We start from the raw sequence: 17,353 nt of genomic DNA on the forward strand, positions 1-17,353 counted from the left end.
AAGAGTGTAGGAAAATGAACCCATTCATTTGAAAACTGCCAGAGCAGGTTAGTGCTTCTTTATTAAATATGCTTCAATTATGCATCAGAAATTTAATCCATTTTTAATTATTCTTGATATTTTAAAAATAAATTTTGTTATTCTTTAATTATTGAAATACATTTGAATCGTTTTAAAGTATCTCATTCCACGATATTTAGAAACAATTAATTTTATTCTTTCCACAGCCGGCGAGTTGTCGAAAGCTGTCAGGGATGGAGCTGGAGGGCACACTGCTTTCTTGAGGCTTAATGGCTCTTGCCGCCAGCTCAGTTCCCTGCCCCACAACACTCCCTAGGTCCTTACCTCACTGCGTACGCCCAACCCACTTCAGACTTCCCAAAATACAACCCCTCACATTTTTTTGGTTTCAATTCCATGAGCCATTCCTCTGCCACTGGCCCAACCAATCAAGATTTTTCTGTAATCTTTGGCAACTGTATTTCTGACTGACAGGACCAGACAGTAATGTCTTCAGCAAACTTGCTAATCATGCCTGTAATATTTCCCTCAAATGTCGATCTCAATTGAGTCCCTATTTTTGGCCAAAAGGTCTGGGATTTTTCAGATAACCCTTGTGAAAGTTGACCCTAGTCTCTCACTTCAGCCCGGCCGCCCACAGACTTGAACTCCCAATGCTTTGGTCACGAACTCATGCCTCAGTTGCGAACTCACACTTCGGCCCGGCTGCCCGCGTTCTGGAGCTTCTGATGCCTCGAACACAGACTCTCGCCTCAGTTACAGCGGCCTGCGTTCCAGAACTCTCGATGCCTCAAACACAGACTCTCGCCTCAGTTCTGGTTGCTTGCGTTCCAGAGCTCCCAACGCCCTGAATGCGGACTCTCACCTCATTCCCAGTGGCCTGCGTTCCAGAGCTCCTGATGCCTTGAATGCAGACGCTCGCCTCAGTCTCGGTTGTCTGCGTTCCAGAGCTCCCAACCCCTCAAAAGCGGACTCTCGTCTCGGTTATAGTGGCCTGCGTTCCAGTGCTCCCAACGCCTCGAAAGTGCACTTTCACCTTGGGTCAGGCCTGACCCCCTGATGCGTAGCACATGAACTCACACCTTGGCTCTGGTCGCCTGGCCATTGGAACTCCTGACGCCTCCGATGATGCAGATACTTACCATGGTCCCGACCTCCCCTATGGTCAGACGTGTGTTTTGATGGGCATATTCTGTGTTATTACTTTAATTCATCTTGTTTTTTGACCTTTATTCGTTTAGAGATCATTTGGACTTCTGCTACTGATACGGTATTTTGGATTCTAGTGTGAATTACAGCCCCGCAAAAGTAGTACCCATGTACTAGTCGATCCCATATATTTAACATTAAAAAATGATCTACGAAATTCGACATTTACCTAAGCATATATGGTAAATCTTTGACATCTATGACAAACAGCATTGGACCCACCCAGTACCGAACCCTGAGGCAACACCACTAGTCACAGGCCTCTAGTCTGATTAGCAACCATCCATCATCACCATCTTGCTTTCTACCATGAAGCAAATTTTCTACCCATTCCACTATCTTGTCAACCACCTTGGTCACATCTTCAAAAAACTCAGTGTTTGTAAGACACGACCTCCCACTTATAAAACTGTACTGACTATTCCTGGTCAGCCCTTGCCCATCCAAGTACCTGTACATCTTCTCACTTAGAAGTAATTCACCAACCACTGGTTTGTTATCTCCAAGATTTCTGCTGCAGCCCTTCTTGACTAGAGGCACAACATTTGCCACCTTCCAGTCGTCCGGCATCTCAACTGTACGCAATGACGACCCATGGATAGAATAGATGTGAATAGGCTCTTTCCCTTGTGGGTAGGTGAGATTCAAACAAGGAGTTAGGGGTCAAAAGTTAGGAGTAACATGAGGGGGAACTTCTTCACTCAGAGAGTGGTGGCTGTGTAGAATGACCTTCCGGAAGAGGTAATCGCAGCAGGGTCAATTTTGCCATTTAGGAGAAGGTTGGATGGGTGTATGGATGAGAGGGGATGGGGGGGGGGGCTATGGATAAAGTGCAGGGACTAGAGGAGTTTACTTAGATCTGTACGGACTAGACGGGACGAGATGGCCTGCTTCCATACTGTAATAGTTATATAAATCTCAGCAACGCTGTTTCCGATATAAATGACCATGATTCGAATCTGGCGCTGTCTGTAAGGAGTTTGCACGCTTTCCCTGGGTCTGCATGGATTTCCTCCGGGCGCTCCGGTTTCCTCCCACCATTCAAAATAAACATACTGGGGGTGCAGGTCTTGTGGGTCGAAAGGGCCTGTTACTGTGCTGTATGTCTAAATTTAAAAAAAATTAAATTTAAATTTAAATTCCAACAGTGTCATCAGGTATATCTGATCAGGCCCAGGAGATTTGTTTCCTTTCATTTGCATTGTAATCTTCAGGACTTCCTCAATTATAATACTGACTGTTCTCAAAATGCTACCATTGATTGCCTCAAGTTCCCCAGTTTTCGTGTCTTTCTTCGCAAGAGCGTGCATCTGGAGGACTGCATGCAGTTCTGATCTCCTTACTTGAGGAAGGATGCACTGGCTTTGGAGATGGTGCAGAGGAGGTTCACCAGGTTGATTCCAGAGGTGAGGGGGTTGGCCTATGAGGAGAGATTGAGTCGTTTGGGTCTACAATCTCTGGAATTTTGAGGAATGAGAGGGGATCTTAGAGAAATGTATAAAATTATGAAAGGTGTACATACGATAGAGATAGGTAAGTTGTTCCCCATTGGTGGGGGGAGACTAGAACTAGGGGACAGAGCCTCAAGATTTAGGGGAGTAGATTTACGACGGAGATGAGGAGGAACTGCTTTTCTCAGAGGGGGTGAATCTATGGAATTCGCTGCCCATTGAAGCAGTGGAGCCTACCTCAGTAAATATATTTAAGACAAGGTTTGACAGATTTTTACATAGTCGGGGAATTAAGGGTTATGGGAAAAGTAGGGTTGGTGATGAGCCCATCATCTGAGCAGCCATAATCTCATTGAATGCGGAGCAGGCTCAACAGGCTGAATGGCCTACACCTGCTCCTAATTCTTATGGTTGAGAACCACTGGTGTAGAGCAAAGTGTAAAAGAAGCGGCAAAGCTCCCATGCTCCCTAATCCATTCCTGCCACCCTTGCCTTACTCTGAACCCAGACGTATTTGTTGGAGATTGGAGTTGGGGGACGATCTCCTCTAACCGCAGCCTTGGCCTGGTTCAGTTCCTCAGGCAGCAAGCAATGCATCAGTTGGTGCTGTCCTTATTTTAAAGCAAGTTCCACTGGAGGGATGCAATCCCTGGCTGCGTACGAACACCTTGTAGCTGCAGTAGAGAGCAAGACGGCTGCAGCAATCCAAATATAGACAGTTCCATTCATCATAGGTACAGGGAGCAGTGCTGCCAACAAGCTTACAATCCCTCCTGAAATGGAACCATTACACTGCTGTATCAAACAAAGCATGACTGTTTGTTCCACGTGCGTGCATGTGCGTGCGTGCGTGCGTACGTGCGTGCGTGCGTGCGTGTGTGTGTGTGTGTGCGTGCGTGTGTGTGTGTGTGTGTGTGTGTGTGTGTGTGTGTGTGGGTCTATAATCTTGTGTCTGTGTATGTGTGGGTGTGTGGTCTCGGGTCTGTGTGTGAGGGTATATTTGTGTCAATATGAGTGTGCTCGTGTGGAAATGCATTAATGGGAGTGTATATATCTGTGTATGTGTATGTGCCTGGATGAATGTGTGGGTAGTGTGCATTTATAAATTTGTGTGTGTAAGTATGTAGGATAGTGCCTGTGTTCATGGGTGTTCAACTGTGTACATCTGTGAGTGTTTGTGTAAGTGTGCAATTAGGCAATTGTGTACGTAAAAGCCTGTCTGTGTTTGAATGTGTGTATGTTTGCACACACACGTGTGCATCCACACAAATACACAAAGATGTGCACACACGTGCACATGCACACTACACACACATGCACACACACGTACACTACATACATATGCATGCACACACTTCATATGCATACACACGTGTGCACAAGCACACACAAAGATGTGCACACACGCAAGTGGGGACACAACACACACGGCAACACAAATGCATGCACACTAAATACACACACATACATACATGTGCGCACACACACACACACACACACACACACACACCTACGCGCCGTGAAACATGAACCAGTTAACCCTTTGATAGGTACACCTGTCCTGCAGTGTGAGTTACAAGCGTTGCTTGTGTGGAGTATCACACAGAGGTGCTGTTCCCTCGTAACCTGTAACCTCTTCAGCACATTTCAAGATCTACCCTCTTCTTCCTCATCCAGAGTTTTCACAGACCATGTCAGCCAGGAAAAAGAAAACGAACGGGCAGATTTTAATGTTAATGTTTCAGGTGTCGAGATCCTTGATCCATATGCGCAAGATAATTGAGGCAAAGGAACAGGAATAAAGCTCCTCTGCCTTCTCTACCATTTCGCTGATAAGATCTTTGGCTTCAACTCCACTCTCTTGCCTGATCTCCACCACTGTCTCTGACCCTTTAATCCAGAAATCATTCTGTCTCGATCCGAAATGCACTGAATGACTCAGCCTTTGTAGTCAAGTATTCCAACATTCTGACGGGAAAAATAATTCCTCCCCATTTCCATCTGCTAAAAACATCCATAATCCTGAGTTTACGCCCCTCCCCTCCCTATTCTGCCCTCCCTCCTGATTCAGACGAGAAGTCCATGCAGAGGATCATCTAAATGACCGTGAAAATTATTGGAGTCTCCCTTTCCTCTATAGGTTAAATAGAGCTCAAAGAAATATTGAGCCACAGGACTGTTGACTCACGACCATCAGAAAGGAGGTACAGGAACTTTAAAATCAGGATTGCCAGGCTGGGGAATAACTTCTTCCCGCTGGCTGTGAGATTGATGAACAGTATCGTCTAACCGAGTAAATCATCCCAAAATATTTATAGATATTTATTATATATTTCAAATATGTACAGTATACCTGTGATTATTACGTGTAGTGCATTGTGTGTGTTCTGTGGTCCAGAGCAACACTTTTGTCTGGTTCAATATGTGGCATCAGATGATAATAAATTTGAACTTGATCAAGTTGACCAAAGGGGATTGATGAAGAAATTCTCAAGGCTATTGGATTTGGGGATGTTTTCAACAAGTAGAGGGTGGTGAAAATCTGGAACTCTGCCCCCAAATACTGTTGAAACTGAAGGACGTGGATTGAGATTCAGAACCTTGATGGGTTTGGGCATGAAGGATCCAGAACATGTTAGGACCAGATCTTCTCAAGTGAATAGCGGAACAGACTCGAAGGACAGAGAGACCCTCACTGCACTCGCTGGAAGATTGAAAAGGGATCTTATAGAAACAATTATGAAAGGCATAGATGAGATAGAGGTAGGTAAGTTGTTCCCATTGGTGGGCGAGATTTGAACTAGGGGACGCAACCTCAAGATCCAGGGGAGTAGATTTAAGATGGAGATGAGGAAGAACTGCTTTTCCCAGAGGGGGTGAATCTATGGAATTCGCTGCCCATTGAAGCAGTGGAGGTGACCTCAGTAAATATATTTAAGATAAGGTTAGATAGATTTTTACATCGTAGGGGAATTAAGGGATATGGGGAAAAGGCAGGTCGATGGAGATGAGCCGATCATCAGATCAGCCATGATCTCGATGAATGGTGGAGCAGGCTCGACGGGCCGAATGGCCTATTTCTACTCCTATTTCTTCCTGTGGGAGTAACATCCCCACATTCCCACTATCCCTTGGAGAATAGAGTTTCTCCTGAATTCTGTACTAGGTTCATCAATGATCACGGACAAAAGCCTTGTAATAGTTTATCCGTGGAATGTGGGCACCACTGGAAACTCTAACCTTCCAATTGCCCCAGTTAAGACCCAACACATGAGAGGGTCTGTAACCACAGCAGAACTGGGTAAGTGAGCATATAATCTACCCGGAAGGACATGAGAGGATCCGATGGATTATGGGGGACAGTAATGTGATTTCATGGCTACCATTACTGAGGCTGACTTCAACTTTCAATTGATTTAATTAATTGTGTCACTGTACCCCAATTTTAATATTCTATTGACTAAATCAAATTGAAGTATCAGATTTTGAAGGGTTGCTTTGTGCAAGAAGTTCAAAGAGGTTTAATTGTAAAATGTAAGTTTAGACATACCACACCCGTACTGCCCAATCAGTTAACCTACAACCCAGGCACATTTGAAGGGTGGCGAGATACCAGACAGAGCCCCATGAGGAAATGGGGAGAGCATACAAACTCCTTACAGACAGCGCTGGATTCAAACTCGAGTCACTGGCAATGACCCTTAGTGCAGAATTCAAGAGAAACTCCGCTTCCTGAGGGATAGTGGGAATTGGGAAGTTTTTCCCACAGGCTTGAGGTTCAGGTCATTGGCGGAGATGAATTTAAAGGGGAATTGGGTAAGGGAGAACTCGAAGCGATCAGGTGATGATGTCTTCAGGTGAAGAACCCATGGAGGAAGAAGGCAGCTGGAGACTATGGACGGGGGATACACAACACGCTGCTGGAGACTGTGGACGGGAGATTCGCTCCAGGCTGCTGGAGACTGAGGACGGGGGATTCACTCTGGGCTGCTGGACACTGTGGATGGGGGATTCACTCCGGGCTGCTGGAGACTGTGGACAGGAGATTCACTCAGGGCTGATGGAGAATGTGGATGGGGGATACACACCATGCTGCTGGAGATTGCGGACAGGGGATTCATTCCAGGCTGCTGGAGACCGCGGATGGGGGAATCACACCGGACTGCTTGAGATGGCGGACGGGGCATTCACTCCGGGCTTCTGGGGACTGCAGACGGAGGATTCATTCCAGGCTGTTGGAAAGTGTGGATGGGGTATTCACTCTGGGCTATTTGAGACTGCGGATGGGGGGATTCACTCCAGGCTGCTGGAGACTGCGGACGGGGGATTCACTCCAGGCTGCTGGGGACAGCAGATGGAGGATTCATTCCGGGCTGTTGGAGACTGTGGATGGGGTATTCACTCTGGGCTACTTGAGACTGCGGATGGGGGATTCACTCCGGGCTGCTGGAGATTGCGGACGGGGGATTCACTCTGGGCTGCTGGGGACTGCAGATGGAGGATTCATTCCGGGCTGTTGGAGACTGTGGATGGGGTATTCACTCTGGGCTACTTGAGACTGCGGATGGGGGATTCACTCCGGGCTGCTGGAGACTGCGGACGGGGGATTCACTCTGGGCTGCTGGGGACTGCAGATGGAGGATTCATTCCAGGCTGTTGGAGACTGTGGATGGGGTATTCACTCTGGGCTACTTGAGACTGCGGATGGGGGATTCACTCCGGGCTGCTGGAGACTGTGGACGGGGGATTCACTCCGGGCTGCTGGAGACTGCAGATGGGGGATTCACTCTGGGCTGCTGGGGACTGCAGATGGAGGATTCATTCCAGGCTGCTGGAGACTGCAGATGGGGGATTCACTCTGGGCTGCTGGGGACTGCAGATGGAGGATTCATTCCAGGCTGTTGGAGACTGTGGATGGGGTATTCACTCTGGGCTACTTGAGACTGCAGATGGGGGATTCACTCCGGGCTGAGGACTGCTGGAGACCAGGATGTAAGTGGGTGCTGAAGTGCCTGATGATTTCCTGATGGTGTCAGAGTTTCGGATCTGGAGCTCGGGTTGCCGATGCTTTGGACTGGATTCAGTGGCTGCGAGAGTGCTTGTGGTGAATCCATGGACAATCGATGACTCTGGGTGATCTCTCTCCTGCTTCTCTTTCGCTGAATGCTAAGAGGTGCTTTATGGGAATTTCTGCCAGTGGCGAATCGTTCTGCGTTCCGGCAGATGAAAACAAATTTTGCCTAACATTGCACAGTCTTTATCACATGACAATAAATTGAATCCTGAATCTTCTGTCTTGATGGAGGGGTTGTGGTGAATGAGGACTCTGGCCTATATATGCTTTGTACTGAACACTGTTAACCCACAATATTAACAATGTGATTTGTCCTATACATTGTTCATATGCACTAAAATTCTTCCTTTCTGCAGCGAACAGGTACTTGATAAAATAAAAATTCGATCACGTACATTAAATTAAGATTTTAAAATTAGATTAAATTAAATGTAAAAAAATTAATAAAAAGATTAATAAATACAAAAGATGGAGAGAATAAATATTCACAGCTGCAATAGTGCATGAAACAAAAGTGGTTTTTCGATGGTGTAACGGGTTTATTATTATGGAGTTGGAGCAGTTTATGATTTGAGTCGTAACCATCTGCATCGTCATACTCCACCTTGACGAATTCAATCAGGGACTCTCATTTGTGCATTTTATTGATTTTCTTTGTTCTTCCTGTATTGCACAGTCAGTTTGTTTACATTCAGTTTATTTGTTTACACCAGTGGTTCTCAACCTTTTTCTTTCCACTCACATCCCACTTTAAGTAATCCCTACACCATCGGTGCTCTGCGATTAGTAAGGGATTACTTAAGGCGGGATGAGGGTGGGAAGGGAAGGTTGAGAATCACTGCTCTAGACTCAATTGTTACGGAAATATTTTGCTTGAGAAAAATTGTCATTGGCCCATTTCCTCAAGAGTTCTGAAACTGTGCACATAACAAGTCAATGAAGGACGATTAACACAGAGGTTTTCAACCTTTCCACCCACATCCTGCCTTAAGCAATCCCTTACTAATCACAGAGCACCTCTGGCACAGGGATTACTTAAAGTGGGATGTGAATGGAAAGAAAAAGGTTGAGAACCACTGGGTTACATGTTCACGTTGTATACAGTTTATTTTCTGTACTACCAATTAGTGGTAATTCTGCTGTGCCCACAGGAAAAAGAATCTCAGGGTTGTATGTGATGTCATGTGTGTACTCTGACAATAAATCTGAAATCTGAAATAGGGGCTTCGAATCCCAGCAGTGACCGTCTTTTGGCTAAGTTGTTAATCCAAGTCTCCAGGAGAGATTTCGCTTTTGGGGGAAAAGTAAGGGGCTTTTCCCTGGCGTACTGGGCCAATATATACAAGATCATAAATTATGGGAGCAGAAATGGGCCACTCTGCCATTCCATCATGAGCTGACCCATTCTCCCACTCAGCCTCGCTCCCTGGTCTTTGACACCCTGACTATCGATTGGATAGTTAATAAGGCCTATGGGTTGCTGGGCTTCATAAGTCAGGGGATGGAGTTGAGGAGTCGAGGGGCTGTGTTACAACTCTGCAAATCTCTGATGAGATGACACTTGGAATGTTGTGTTCACTCCTGTTACGAGCAGACTTTCGTGTTTTACCCTTTAGGCATGAGGGAGCTGGTTAGAGGTGGGAGGGTATTTACTCCACTACAGTGGAGCTGAACATACAGGTTTTCTAGTGTACAATGAGTCGAGTTATTTTTGCCATTCCAATTAGTGGTAATTCTACTGTACCCACAGGTCAGAGGGACCTCGGGGTTGTATGTGAGGCCCTCCATGTACTCTGACAATAAATCTGATGAGAGGATCGTGAGTCCGATAGGTGCTGGTCTTGAGGTGTCTGTACCTCCTGCCCGAAGGGAAGAGTGAGGAAAGGTGACCAGGATGGGGGAGGCCTGACCTGCAAGCAACACAGTTTTAGTTTAACTTGGGGATCATGTTTGTTCTCTTCTCTGTTCTACTTAAGAGGCCAGGGATCATAGATTTAACCATAGAAGCAAAGACATTAGGAGCAGAAGGAGACCAATCAGCCCATTGGGTCTGCTATACCATTCAATACAATCGTGGCTGATCTTCCCCTCCTCATTCACTATCGCCTCATCTCCCAGACCTCTACTTCCCTCGGGAGTCTGCGTATGACACCAGAAACCCTGGCAAATTTCTACAGAGGCCTGGGTGGAAAGTGCACTGACCGGCTGCATCATGACCTGTTGTGGGGACACCAACGCCCCTGAGTGAAAAACCCTCCTAAAGGTAGCGGACACAGTCCTCCCCACCACCGAGAACATCGACAGGGAACGCTGCCGTTGGAGAGCAGCAGCAATCATCAACATCCCTCACCACCCAGCAGACGCTCTGTTCTCGCCGCTCCCCTCGGGAAAGAGGTGTAAGACTCGCACGACCAGGTTCAGGAAGAGCTGCTACCCCTCCACCATACTCAACAATAAACTCAATCAGAAACTCATTTAAGGACTCTTGCACTTTATTGATTAAAAAAAATCTTTGTATTGCACAATTGTTTACATTTCCTTATTGGTTTACATGTGAATGCTATGTACAGTTTATTTTGCCCTACCAATAAGTGGTAATTCTGCCTCGCCCGCAGGAAAAAGAATCTCAGGGCTGTATGTGATGTCACGTATGTTCTCTGACGATAAATTGGAAATCTGAATCTGAACCTCTTTAAAACCAAGAAATACACCAAGCAAGTTCAAGTTTATTATACATTTATAACCTCCTTGTATCTATACAACCCGATGGAGCACCATTTCTCTGGATGAATAAATCTATTTATTTATTGAATAAGTGTAATGAATTGGCCACTGCCTTCTGTGACAGACAACTCCTTGTGAGTGAAGGTTATTGTCCTGGAAGACAGGGAGGGAGTGAGATCAGGGACGGTGGAAATAATCGACGAGGTTAAAAATCCCCTTGAAACGCCTTTGACATGAAGTCACGCACAGCAAGATCTCACACACCGCGGCACCTCAAGGCTTAACCCTCTCGTCTCTATCCCGCCCCCCCCCACCCCCCCCCCCCCCCAATTTCGGAGCCTCCCCAGAATTAATCCCTCTGCCTTCAGCGGCCTGGGCTCTGAGCTACCCCTGAAACCTCGGCATAAACAGGCGTGCAGGGTACCTGCTCCAGAGTGTGCAGCCCCTCTCTTTCTCCTCCCACTAGGTTCTGTTGCCTTGCCGATATTCTTTCCTGGAATTGAAATCTTTCCGTCCCCTGGCTAAATACCTGCAGGTCGCGGCACAGTTAAGGATTAACACAGTAGAAATCGCAACGAATACACATGTCCAACCCTTCAGGGACTCTGGTGAGCTAGAAACCTAGATACAGACCATTTCACAGTTTATTTTTACCCACAAATTTTTTAATAAAAGCCACTTATTCAATTAATTCACCACCACGAATGCATCGCAAATCTCAAGCTGAATGTGGCGATTGGATTGGTGGGGGTTAGATTGATGGAGGGGGGCTGTTGGTGGGGAGGAGGAATTGGGAAGGAAGAGGTGAGGTCGGGGAGGGAGGTAAATGTGAGTAGATGCATGAGGTTGTAGCAGAGAGCGGTTATGATTTTAATCTTCCGCTTGTGGTCTGAGAGGGATAGATCAGTGTGTTTAAATGTAGTCGTCACTGCAAAGAATTGAAAAGGCATTTCATGCAAAGTCAGGGAGTGTGAATGATCGGAATGTCACCGGCACACAGTGCTCTGGTTGGGCTGCCTCTCGAAGAACAGTTCCCCGTTCTTGACGAAGGGATGCACAGGGAAGAAGGCCATTCAGCCCATCGACTCCACAACGGGCAATCCACTTCGCCCCCATTCCTTTACTCCTTCTTGTCAGTCGCCCGACGAATTACTTTCCTTCAATTCCCTTTCATCGATCCAGTAGGGAAGTGTGCCCACACTTTGGGGAAAGTCGCCGCGGCTTCACGAACCGACCCAGCCACACATTGTGGAAGAGACCCACCCAGCCCCAGGGCGGACTCCAGCAGAGGCCAAGGTTAACCCAGCCGCGCCACAGTGCCGTCTTGGGAGATTACATTTTGAAGGGGTGGGGGAAGGATTGCGTGCGCTGCTTTTCAAGAGGACGGGATGGCGGGTTTTCAGTGTGTCAAGGGGATTTTGCACAGATCAGACAGAGAGAAACCATTTCTTCTGGTGCATGGGGGAAGGGTGGAAGCAGGATCTTTGAATCTGAACTTGGCTTCTTGAGGTCGACGTCAGGAACTATCTCCCCTCCTAAAAAAGCTGCCGAGTCTGTTTCGCATAACAGCTGGCACGGTTAGGCGTGCTGAAGAGAGCCCCGGGACTTTGTACCTTCTCCCTGTGTCCGCGCGGGTTATCCCCGGAGGGGGGGGGGGGGGTTTGGTCAACGCTGGAAGTGGCCACCTCAAGTTTCTAGTTCTTCAAGGCCTTCAAAGTAAACCAGTGTGATTGGCGAGCTGCAGTGTGCCCGGACCAACTTTCCATCTGCTTTCTCGTCAGTCCAGAGTACTTTCTTTGAACTCTCTCCTCCTGTCTGAGGGATCCATGGAATAGAGCAACGTTCTGCAAAAACGCGCCCCCCTCTCACAGCTGTGGACGCAAGCTCTTCATTCCTCTTCCGATCCCAAAATTAGACATGGAAACCCGCACGTTACTGAGGAAGCGCTCTTGGAGCCACCGCCATTCTGATGATGTACCAGATCCAAGTGAAGGTTACAAAGTCCTTGAAGATTAGAAGAGTTCTTCAAATGTCCTGGGGAAAAAATAGTAGCTGGTGCATTTTGCGTTCCAATGGACTGCCGTGGTTTCTACGTTAAAGCGGGTCAAAAGTCACCGACTGGCTCGAAAGCTTCTTGGGATATCTTGCGGTGCAACGTGAAAGGGAGGTTTCACCTTCTCAGGCATTCCTTTGAGTTGTGTGAGGTGGAGAGAACATACACTCCCACTGACCTTGTTCTAGTTGGTGTTAGTTTCCCAGAGTTAACCATATCTGTTTATTCTGGGTTAACCTCAACCCTCTTCCCTTGACCACCCCACTCCCAGCCACCCATCCTCACTCCCCTGCCTGCCTGCCTCTCCCCCAATCTGTGATTGACACTCTGGGCTGGAGGGCGGCGGCTCACACTCAGTTCCAAGAATCAGCAGCTGTTGGTTTACACCATGATGTGAGGGCAGGGATCTCACTGAAGCTCAGTATAATCAGCACCAAACACCTCCTGTATCTGAGACAGGCAGAGCGTCTGGCTCTGGAAACACGGTGACACGTGCATACGACAGACACACAGTCACCATCAACACCACTCTGGCGCGCGCGCGCGCGCGCACACACACACACACACACACACACACACACACACACACACACACACACACACACACATAGACACACACTCACCCACACACACTAGACACACACACTAGACACACACTCACCCACACACACACATAGACACACACACACATAGACACACACTCACTCATATGAACACGAGCATACATGCATGGACACACATACACTCACGTGAACACACACCCACAAGCATGCACACACACTCAAACACACATACACCCACACACCCACGGATGTACACATACACACACACGTGCATACATACACACAAGCATACGCACACAAACATAACACACATAGGTGCATAGCCAAACACAGGCACAGAAAGATGTGCGCACACACAGAGACCCACACCCACGCATGAATACATACACATGCACACACAACATAAACATAAGCTTGCACATACACAGACACACACACATGCACTCACATACACCCCACACACATACATATACACACACACACACTGAACATGCACACACACACCCATACCCACACACACATAAACTTGCACACATACACATACAAGCATCCACATGGCACAGACACATTCTCACACACACCCACACCCATCCCTCATATGCACACATACGCACACATATACACAGACCCCCCACACTCATGAACACATACACATGCAGACACACTTTCACACACCCACACACGCGTGTACAGACACCCACACGCATGCACACATGCAGCACATACACATAAAACATATACTCATAGATATAAGCGCACACACACCCCACCACACATGAATGTACACATTCACACACACATACGCACACACAAAATGCAACAAAATAGATGCCCAACGAGCAATTAACATACTTAAATAAACGGTCCCAGATGTAGAGCCCTCCCACAAGTTACAAGCAATGTCATATTTGAATGCAGAAAGCAGCCCAAGGCACTTGGCACAGGTGTAGAGAATAAATGGAAGCCAGGCAGGTTATGGAGCAGTGAGCGGAGGAGAAGGAGACGTGGAGCAGGGATTGCTGAGGGCACTTTGTCTGGTGAAAAGAGTAAAACGGCGATTGAGATGGTGCTCAGAATCGGAGACAATTAGTATTGAGGAAGGAAGAAAATCATGAGATGGAAAAGATAAAAGAGAAGTGGAAGAGGAGAGAGAAAGGAGAGGTAGAGAGACCTGCTACACAGACGTGCTGGAGAAACTCGGCAGGTTCTGCACCTTCTCTAGGAAATAAAAGGGTAACTGACTTTTCGGTCCTGAGCCCCTTGTCAAGGTACGAGGTAAAAGAGCAGCTCGGCACCTGAATAAAGTTCACCCAGGATGTGGCTTTGCTGGAATTCATTTCCCAGCTCGAGCTGCCCTGGAAGAGGCTTCTCTGCCCAGCGGGTCGATAAATCGGGGACTCGCTCACCCATTTCAGAAGGCATTGGAGAATCAAACACGCGCAAACGGTTCACTCCGACCCTTTGGGGAAGGACACCTGCCCATCCTGAACCAGTGTAGGACTCAAACCCTTCTTTCCCAATGGGATTGATCCTCATCTGCCCTCCAGAAGGAGGGGGGTGGTCATTGAGCCCAAGGCTGCCACAGATTTACCGCTTGAGCACGAGTCAATGGTCACTCAGAGCGCAAAGAGAAGGAAGGCGCTTCAACCAATTCTATCGGACTCAACGTTGAGTTGGTTCAAGCTCGACCACCATAGCCGATGAGCAGAATAGGGTTGGGCCGTCCTAGTCCTCTCACCCCTCTGCTCTCCCTCAGTCAGACATAGATGGCTCCTATGAATACAATCGGGATTAATGAAAAAAAAATCACAAAAAGCTTCTTATAAAAGATTTTATTTGAATGTCTCAGGTTTTTAACAGTCTGCAAACAAAAAAAAAAGGAATTGTAACAATTGGGATAAATCAATGGATTTGATTTCTCCCTATGAAATGAATCGATAATTACAAGTTAAGCGGTCTGGTCCTTTTACCTTTTTAACTGTAAATCTCCCTCGGTCAAAAAAGAAAGTCGACTTTTCCATTAAAAGTTCTGCTGTCAAATTTATTTCTCCCACTGAGAATTTTGATTTTTTTTAAGACGTCCTCCTCTGGTTCTACTTTCCAGCCACATCAATTTTCTTACCGTCTTCCTCGGTGGGCCACCAGGAATCCCCCCCGTTCGTCGGGCCTTATTTTTAAATGTTCTACCGTGGCCCTTTGCAATGTTAAATTTTGTTTCTAGAAAATGTCTAGAAACCCTAGAAAATGTTTTTTGTTTGTTCCCCCTTTTTTTTTTTGAAAAAAAAATGAAAGCTGTTTTTTTAGGTAAATTTTGTTTATTTTTAAAATTTTTTTATTTTTTTTTAAATCTGGCGTGAAATGTATGGAATGACACAGTTACCACACTCGCACAATAGATATTCCTGATTTAAAGAGGTCACTGGTGCCAACTCTCCCTCATCCCGCCCGTCGCCCCAAACTCACTTCAAGTGAAAAACTTTCCGAAATTGGAATAGTTTCTCCAGCGTTCACATTTCTGTCTGGAGATAAAAACGTCGTTCCCTCATTGAACAATCCCCCCTCCCCTCCCCCACCCCCCACTCCCTCCCTCGACTGGAAATTCGTGCTCTCTGTACAGTAATCAATTTAAAATGTTTACCTTTTGGTTTAAAATGAGAATTTAAAAAAAATCTTGATTTGAGTTGGTTGGAAGAGAGGAGTTGGTTCTCATCCAATGCATGCAAATTTCTCCAATCCACAACTCTCTTGTCGAATGTCTTTTAAAAGAATATATCATTTCTTTTGCTTTTCTCTCTCTCTTTCCCTTTTGGTATGTGGTTGTTCTGGTCAGCAGTTGAGCAAGTTAAAAACGGTTCTTTCCTTGTTGGCCGCTTTCCACGTCCTCTGCTCCACTGGCCCTTTGGGTCACAAGTGAAGGATGAATTGCCATTTTCGTGTTTGCTTTTTAATATTGTAAAAACTTCCTTTTTTAAAGCTTCTTCAGCTCAGACAAGGGAGGCGAAGTCCCTTTCGTTTTGTCAGCCCTCCCGGTGAGGTTATAAGGCAGGTGGGGTGGGGGTGGATTGGGTGGAATGGAAGCATTTCAACAATAAAGAGCGCTTAAAACATTTAGTCAAGGAAATAAATACTCCCTCGTCCTCTCGCTTTCCTCTTCCATCCATTCTCTGGTAGGAGTTCTGGCCCAATATCTTTAGCCCCTCAGCTTTCGGTTTTAAAATCTTTTTTTTTGTTTTGACAAACTTTTTGCATTTTTTTTTGCAATGGAATTCGGGTTTCATGCAATAACTTTTAATGTTTTCATTAATCCTTTTTGTAAATTATTAATTTTTCCTTTTGAATTCTGTTCCCCCCCCCCCCCTCTCTCTCTCTCTCCCTCTTCTTGCCATTCAACTCTTTTATACAGGCGTTGTTCTCCGGTTGACCGTGTTGCTGTGCAAGGAATCCTTAATGTCTTTCTGGATGCAGTTGTGGACCTGGAGGAAATTGTGGTCTCGCTCGGAGTTGTAAGTGGCGGTCGAGGTGGTGGTCTTCAAGGGGTCTCGCGTGAGGGTGTACATAGATATCTCAGTCGACGGCAACGTGTTAAAGCCTTTCAGGCCGACGGGCGACGGGTCCCTAGAGTGCGAGGGCTCCGTGGATCGGGAGCTCGATCGGCTGCGCCGTCTGTAGCGGTACCGGTAACTGGGGATCCGAGTGATAGCGGAGGACTGGAGGTAATCTGTGGATCTTGTCCCCGCCCGTATCTGTTTGTGTCTGTCAATGAACATGTGAACTGCGAGTACGCCCACCATCTCAGCAATGATGAAGGAGAGGGCTCCAAAATAAAAAGACCACCCGTAGGAATAACTGTTCTTTTTGGAATCGCTCTTTGCTGGGTCTCCTGCGTTGGCTGATATGTACACGATGATTCCGATAATGTTACTCAAACCTGAGGGAGGATATCAGAAAATACAAGGACACTGGTTATTAACACCCACACGAAGAGCCATTACATTTCCGAGGCTGCGGGGAAGGGGGCCGGTGTCCGCATCCACCCTGTGGCCACAAAGTCCACAGATTCACCCCCCCACCCCCACCTCTGGCTGAAGAAATTCCTCCAAATCTCTGTTCCAAGTGGACACCCTGAGAACGTGGTTCCCACGAGTCTGTGAGGAGTTCGATAGGATCCTTGGAGATGGACATTGTATACAGAGGGTTTCGGGGACTGGCCTCGATAGTGTGGGGGGGGGGGGGGGGAGGGGGGAGACACTGTGTCCAC

At 46.9% G+C, this 17,353-nt stretch overlaps 1 protein-coding gene across 1 annotated transcript in view; it reads right to left on the reverse strand.

The window, feature by feature from the left end:
* Positions 1–16,440: 16,440 nt before the first annotated feature.
* The window catches only part of LOC138747974 (voltage-dependent calcium channel gamma-2 subunit), a 159,550-nt gene continuing 158,637 nt past the window's right edge, over positions 16,441–17,353 (reverse strand). Inside the window, exon 4 of the mRNA XM_069907634.1 lies at positions 16,441–17,023. Within this exon, the coding sequence (XP_069763735.1) occupies positions 16,491–17,023 (533 nt within the window). The 3' untranslated portion in view covers positions 16,441–16,490. The remainder of the gene's footprint in view (positions 17,024–17,353) is intronic.

This window comes from Narcine bancroftii, chromosome 13 (genome assembly GCF_036971445.1).
Source record: "Narcine bancroftii isolate sNarBan1 chromosome 13, sNarBan1.hap1, whole genome shotgun sequence".
NCBI classification, from domain to species: Eukaryota; Metazoa; Chordata; class Chondrichthyes; order Torpediniformes; family Narcinidae; genus Narcine; species Narcine bancroftii.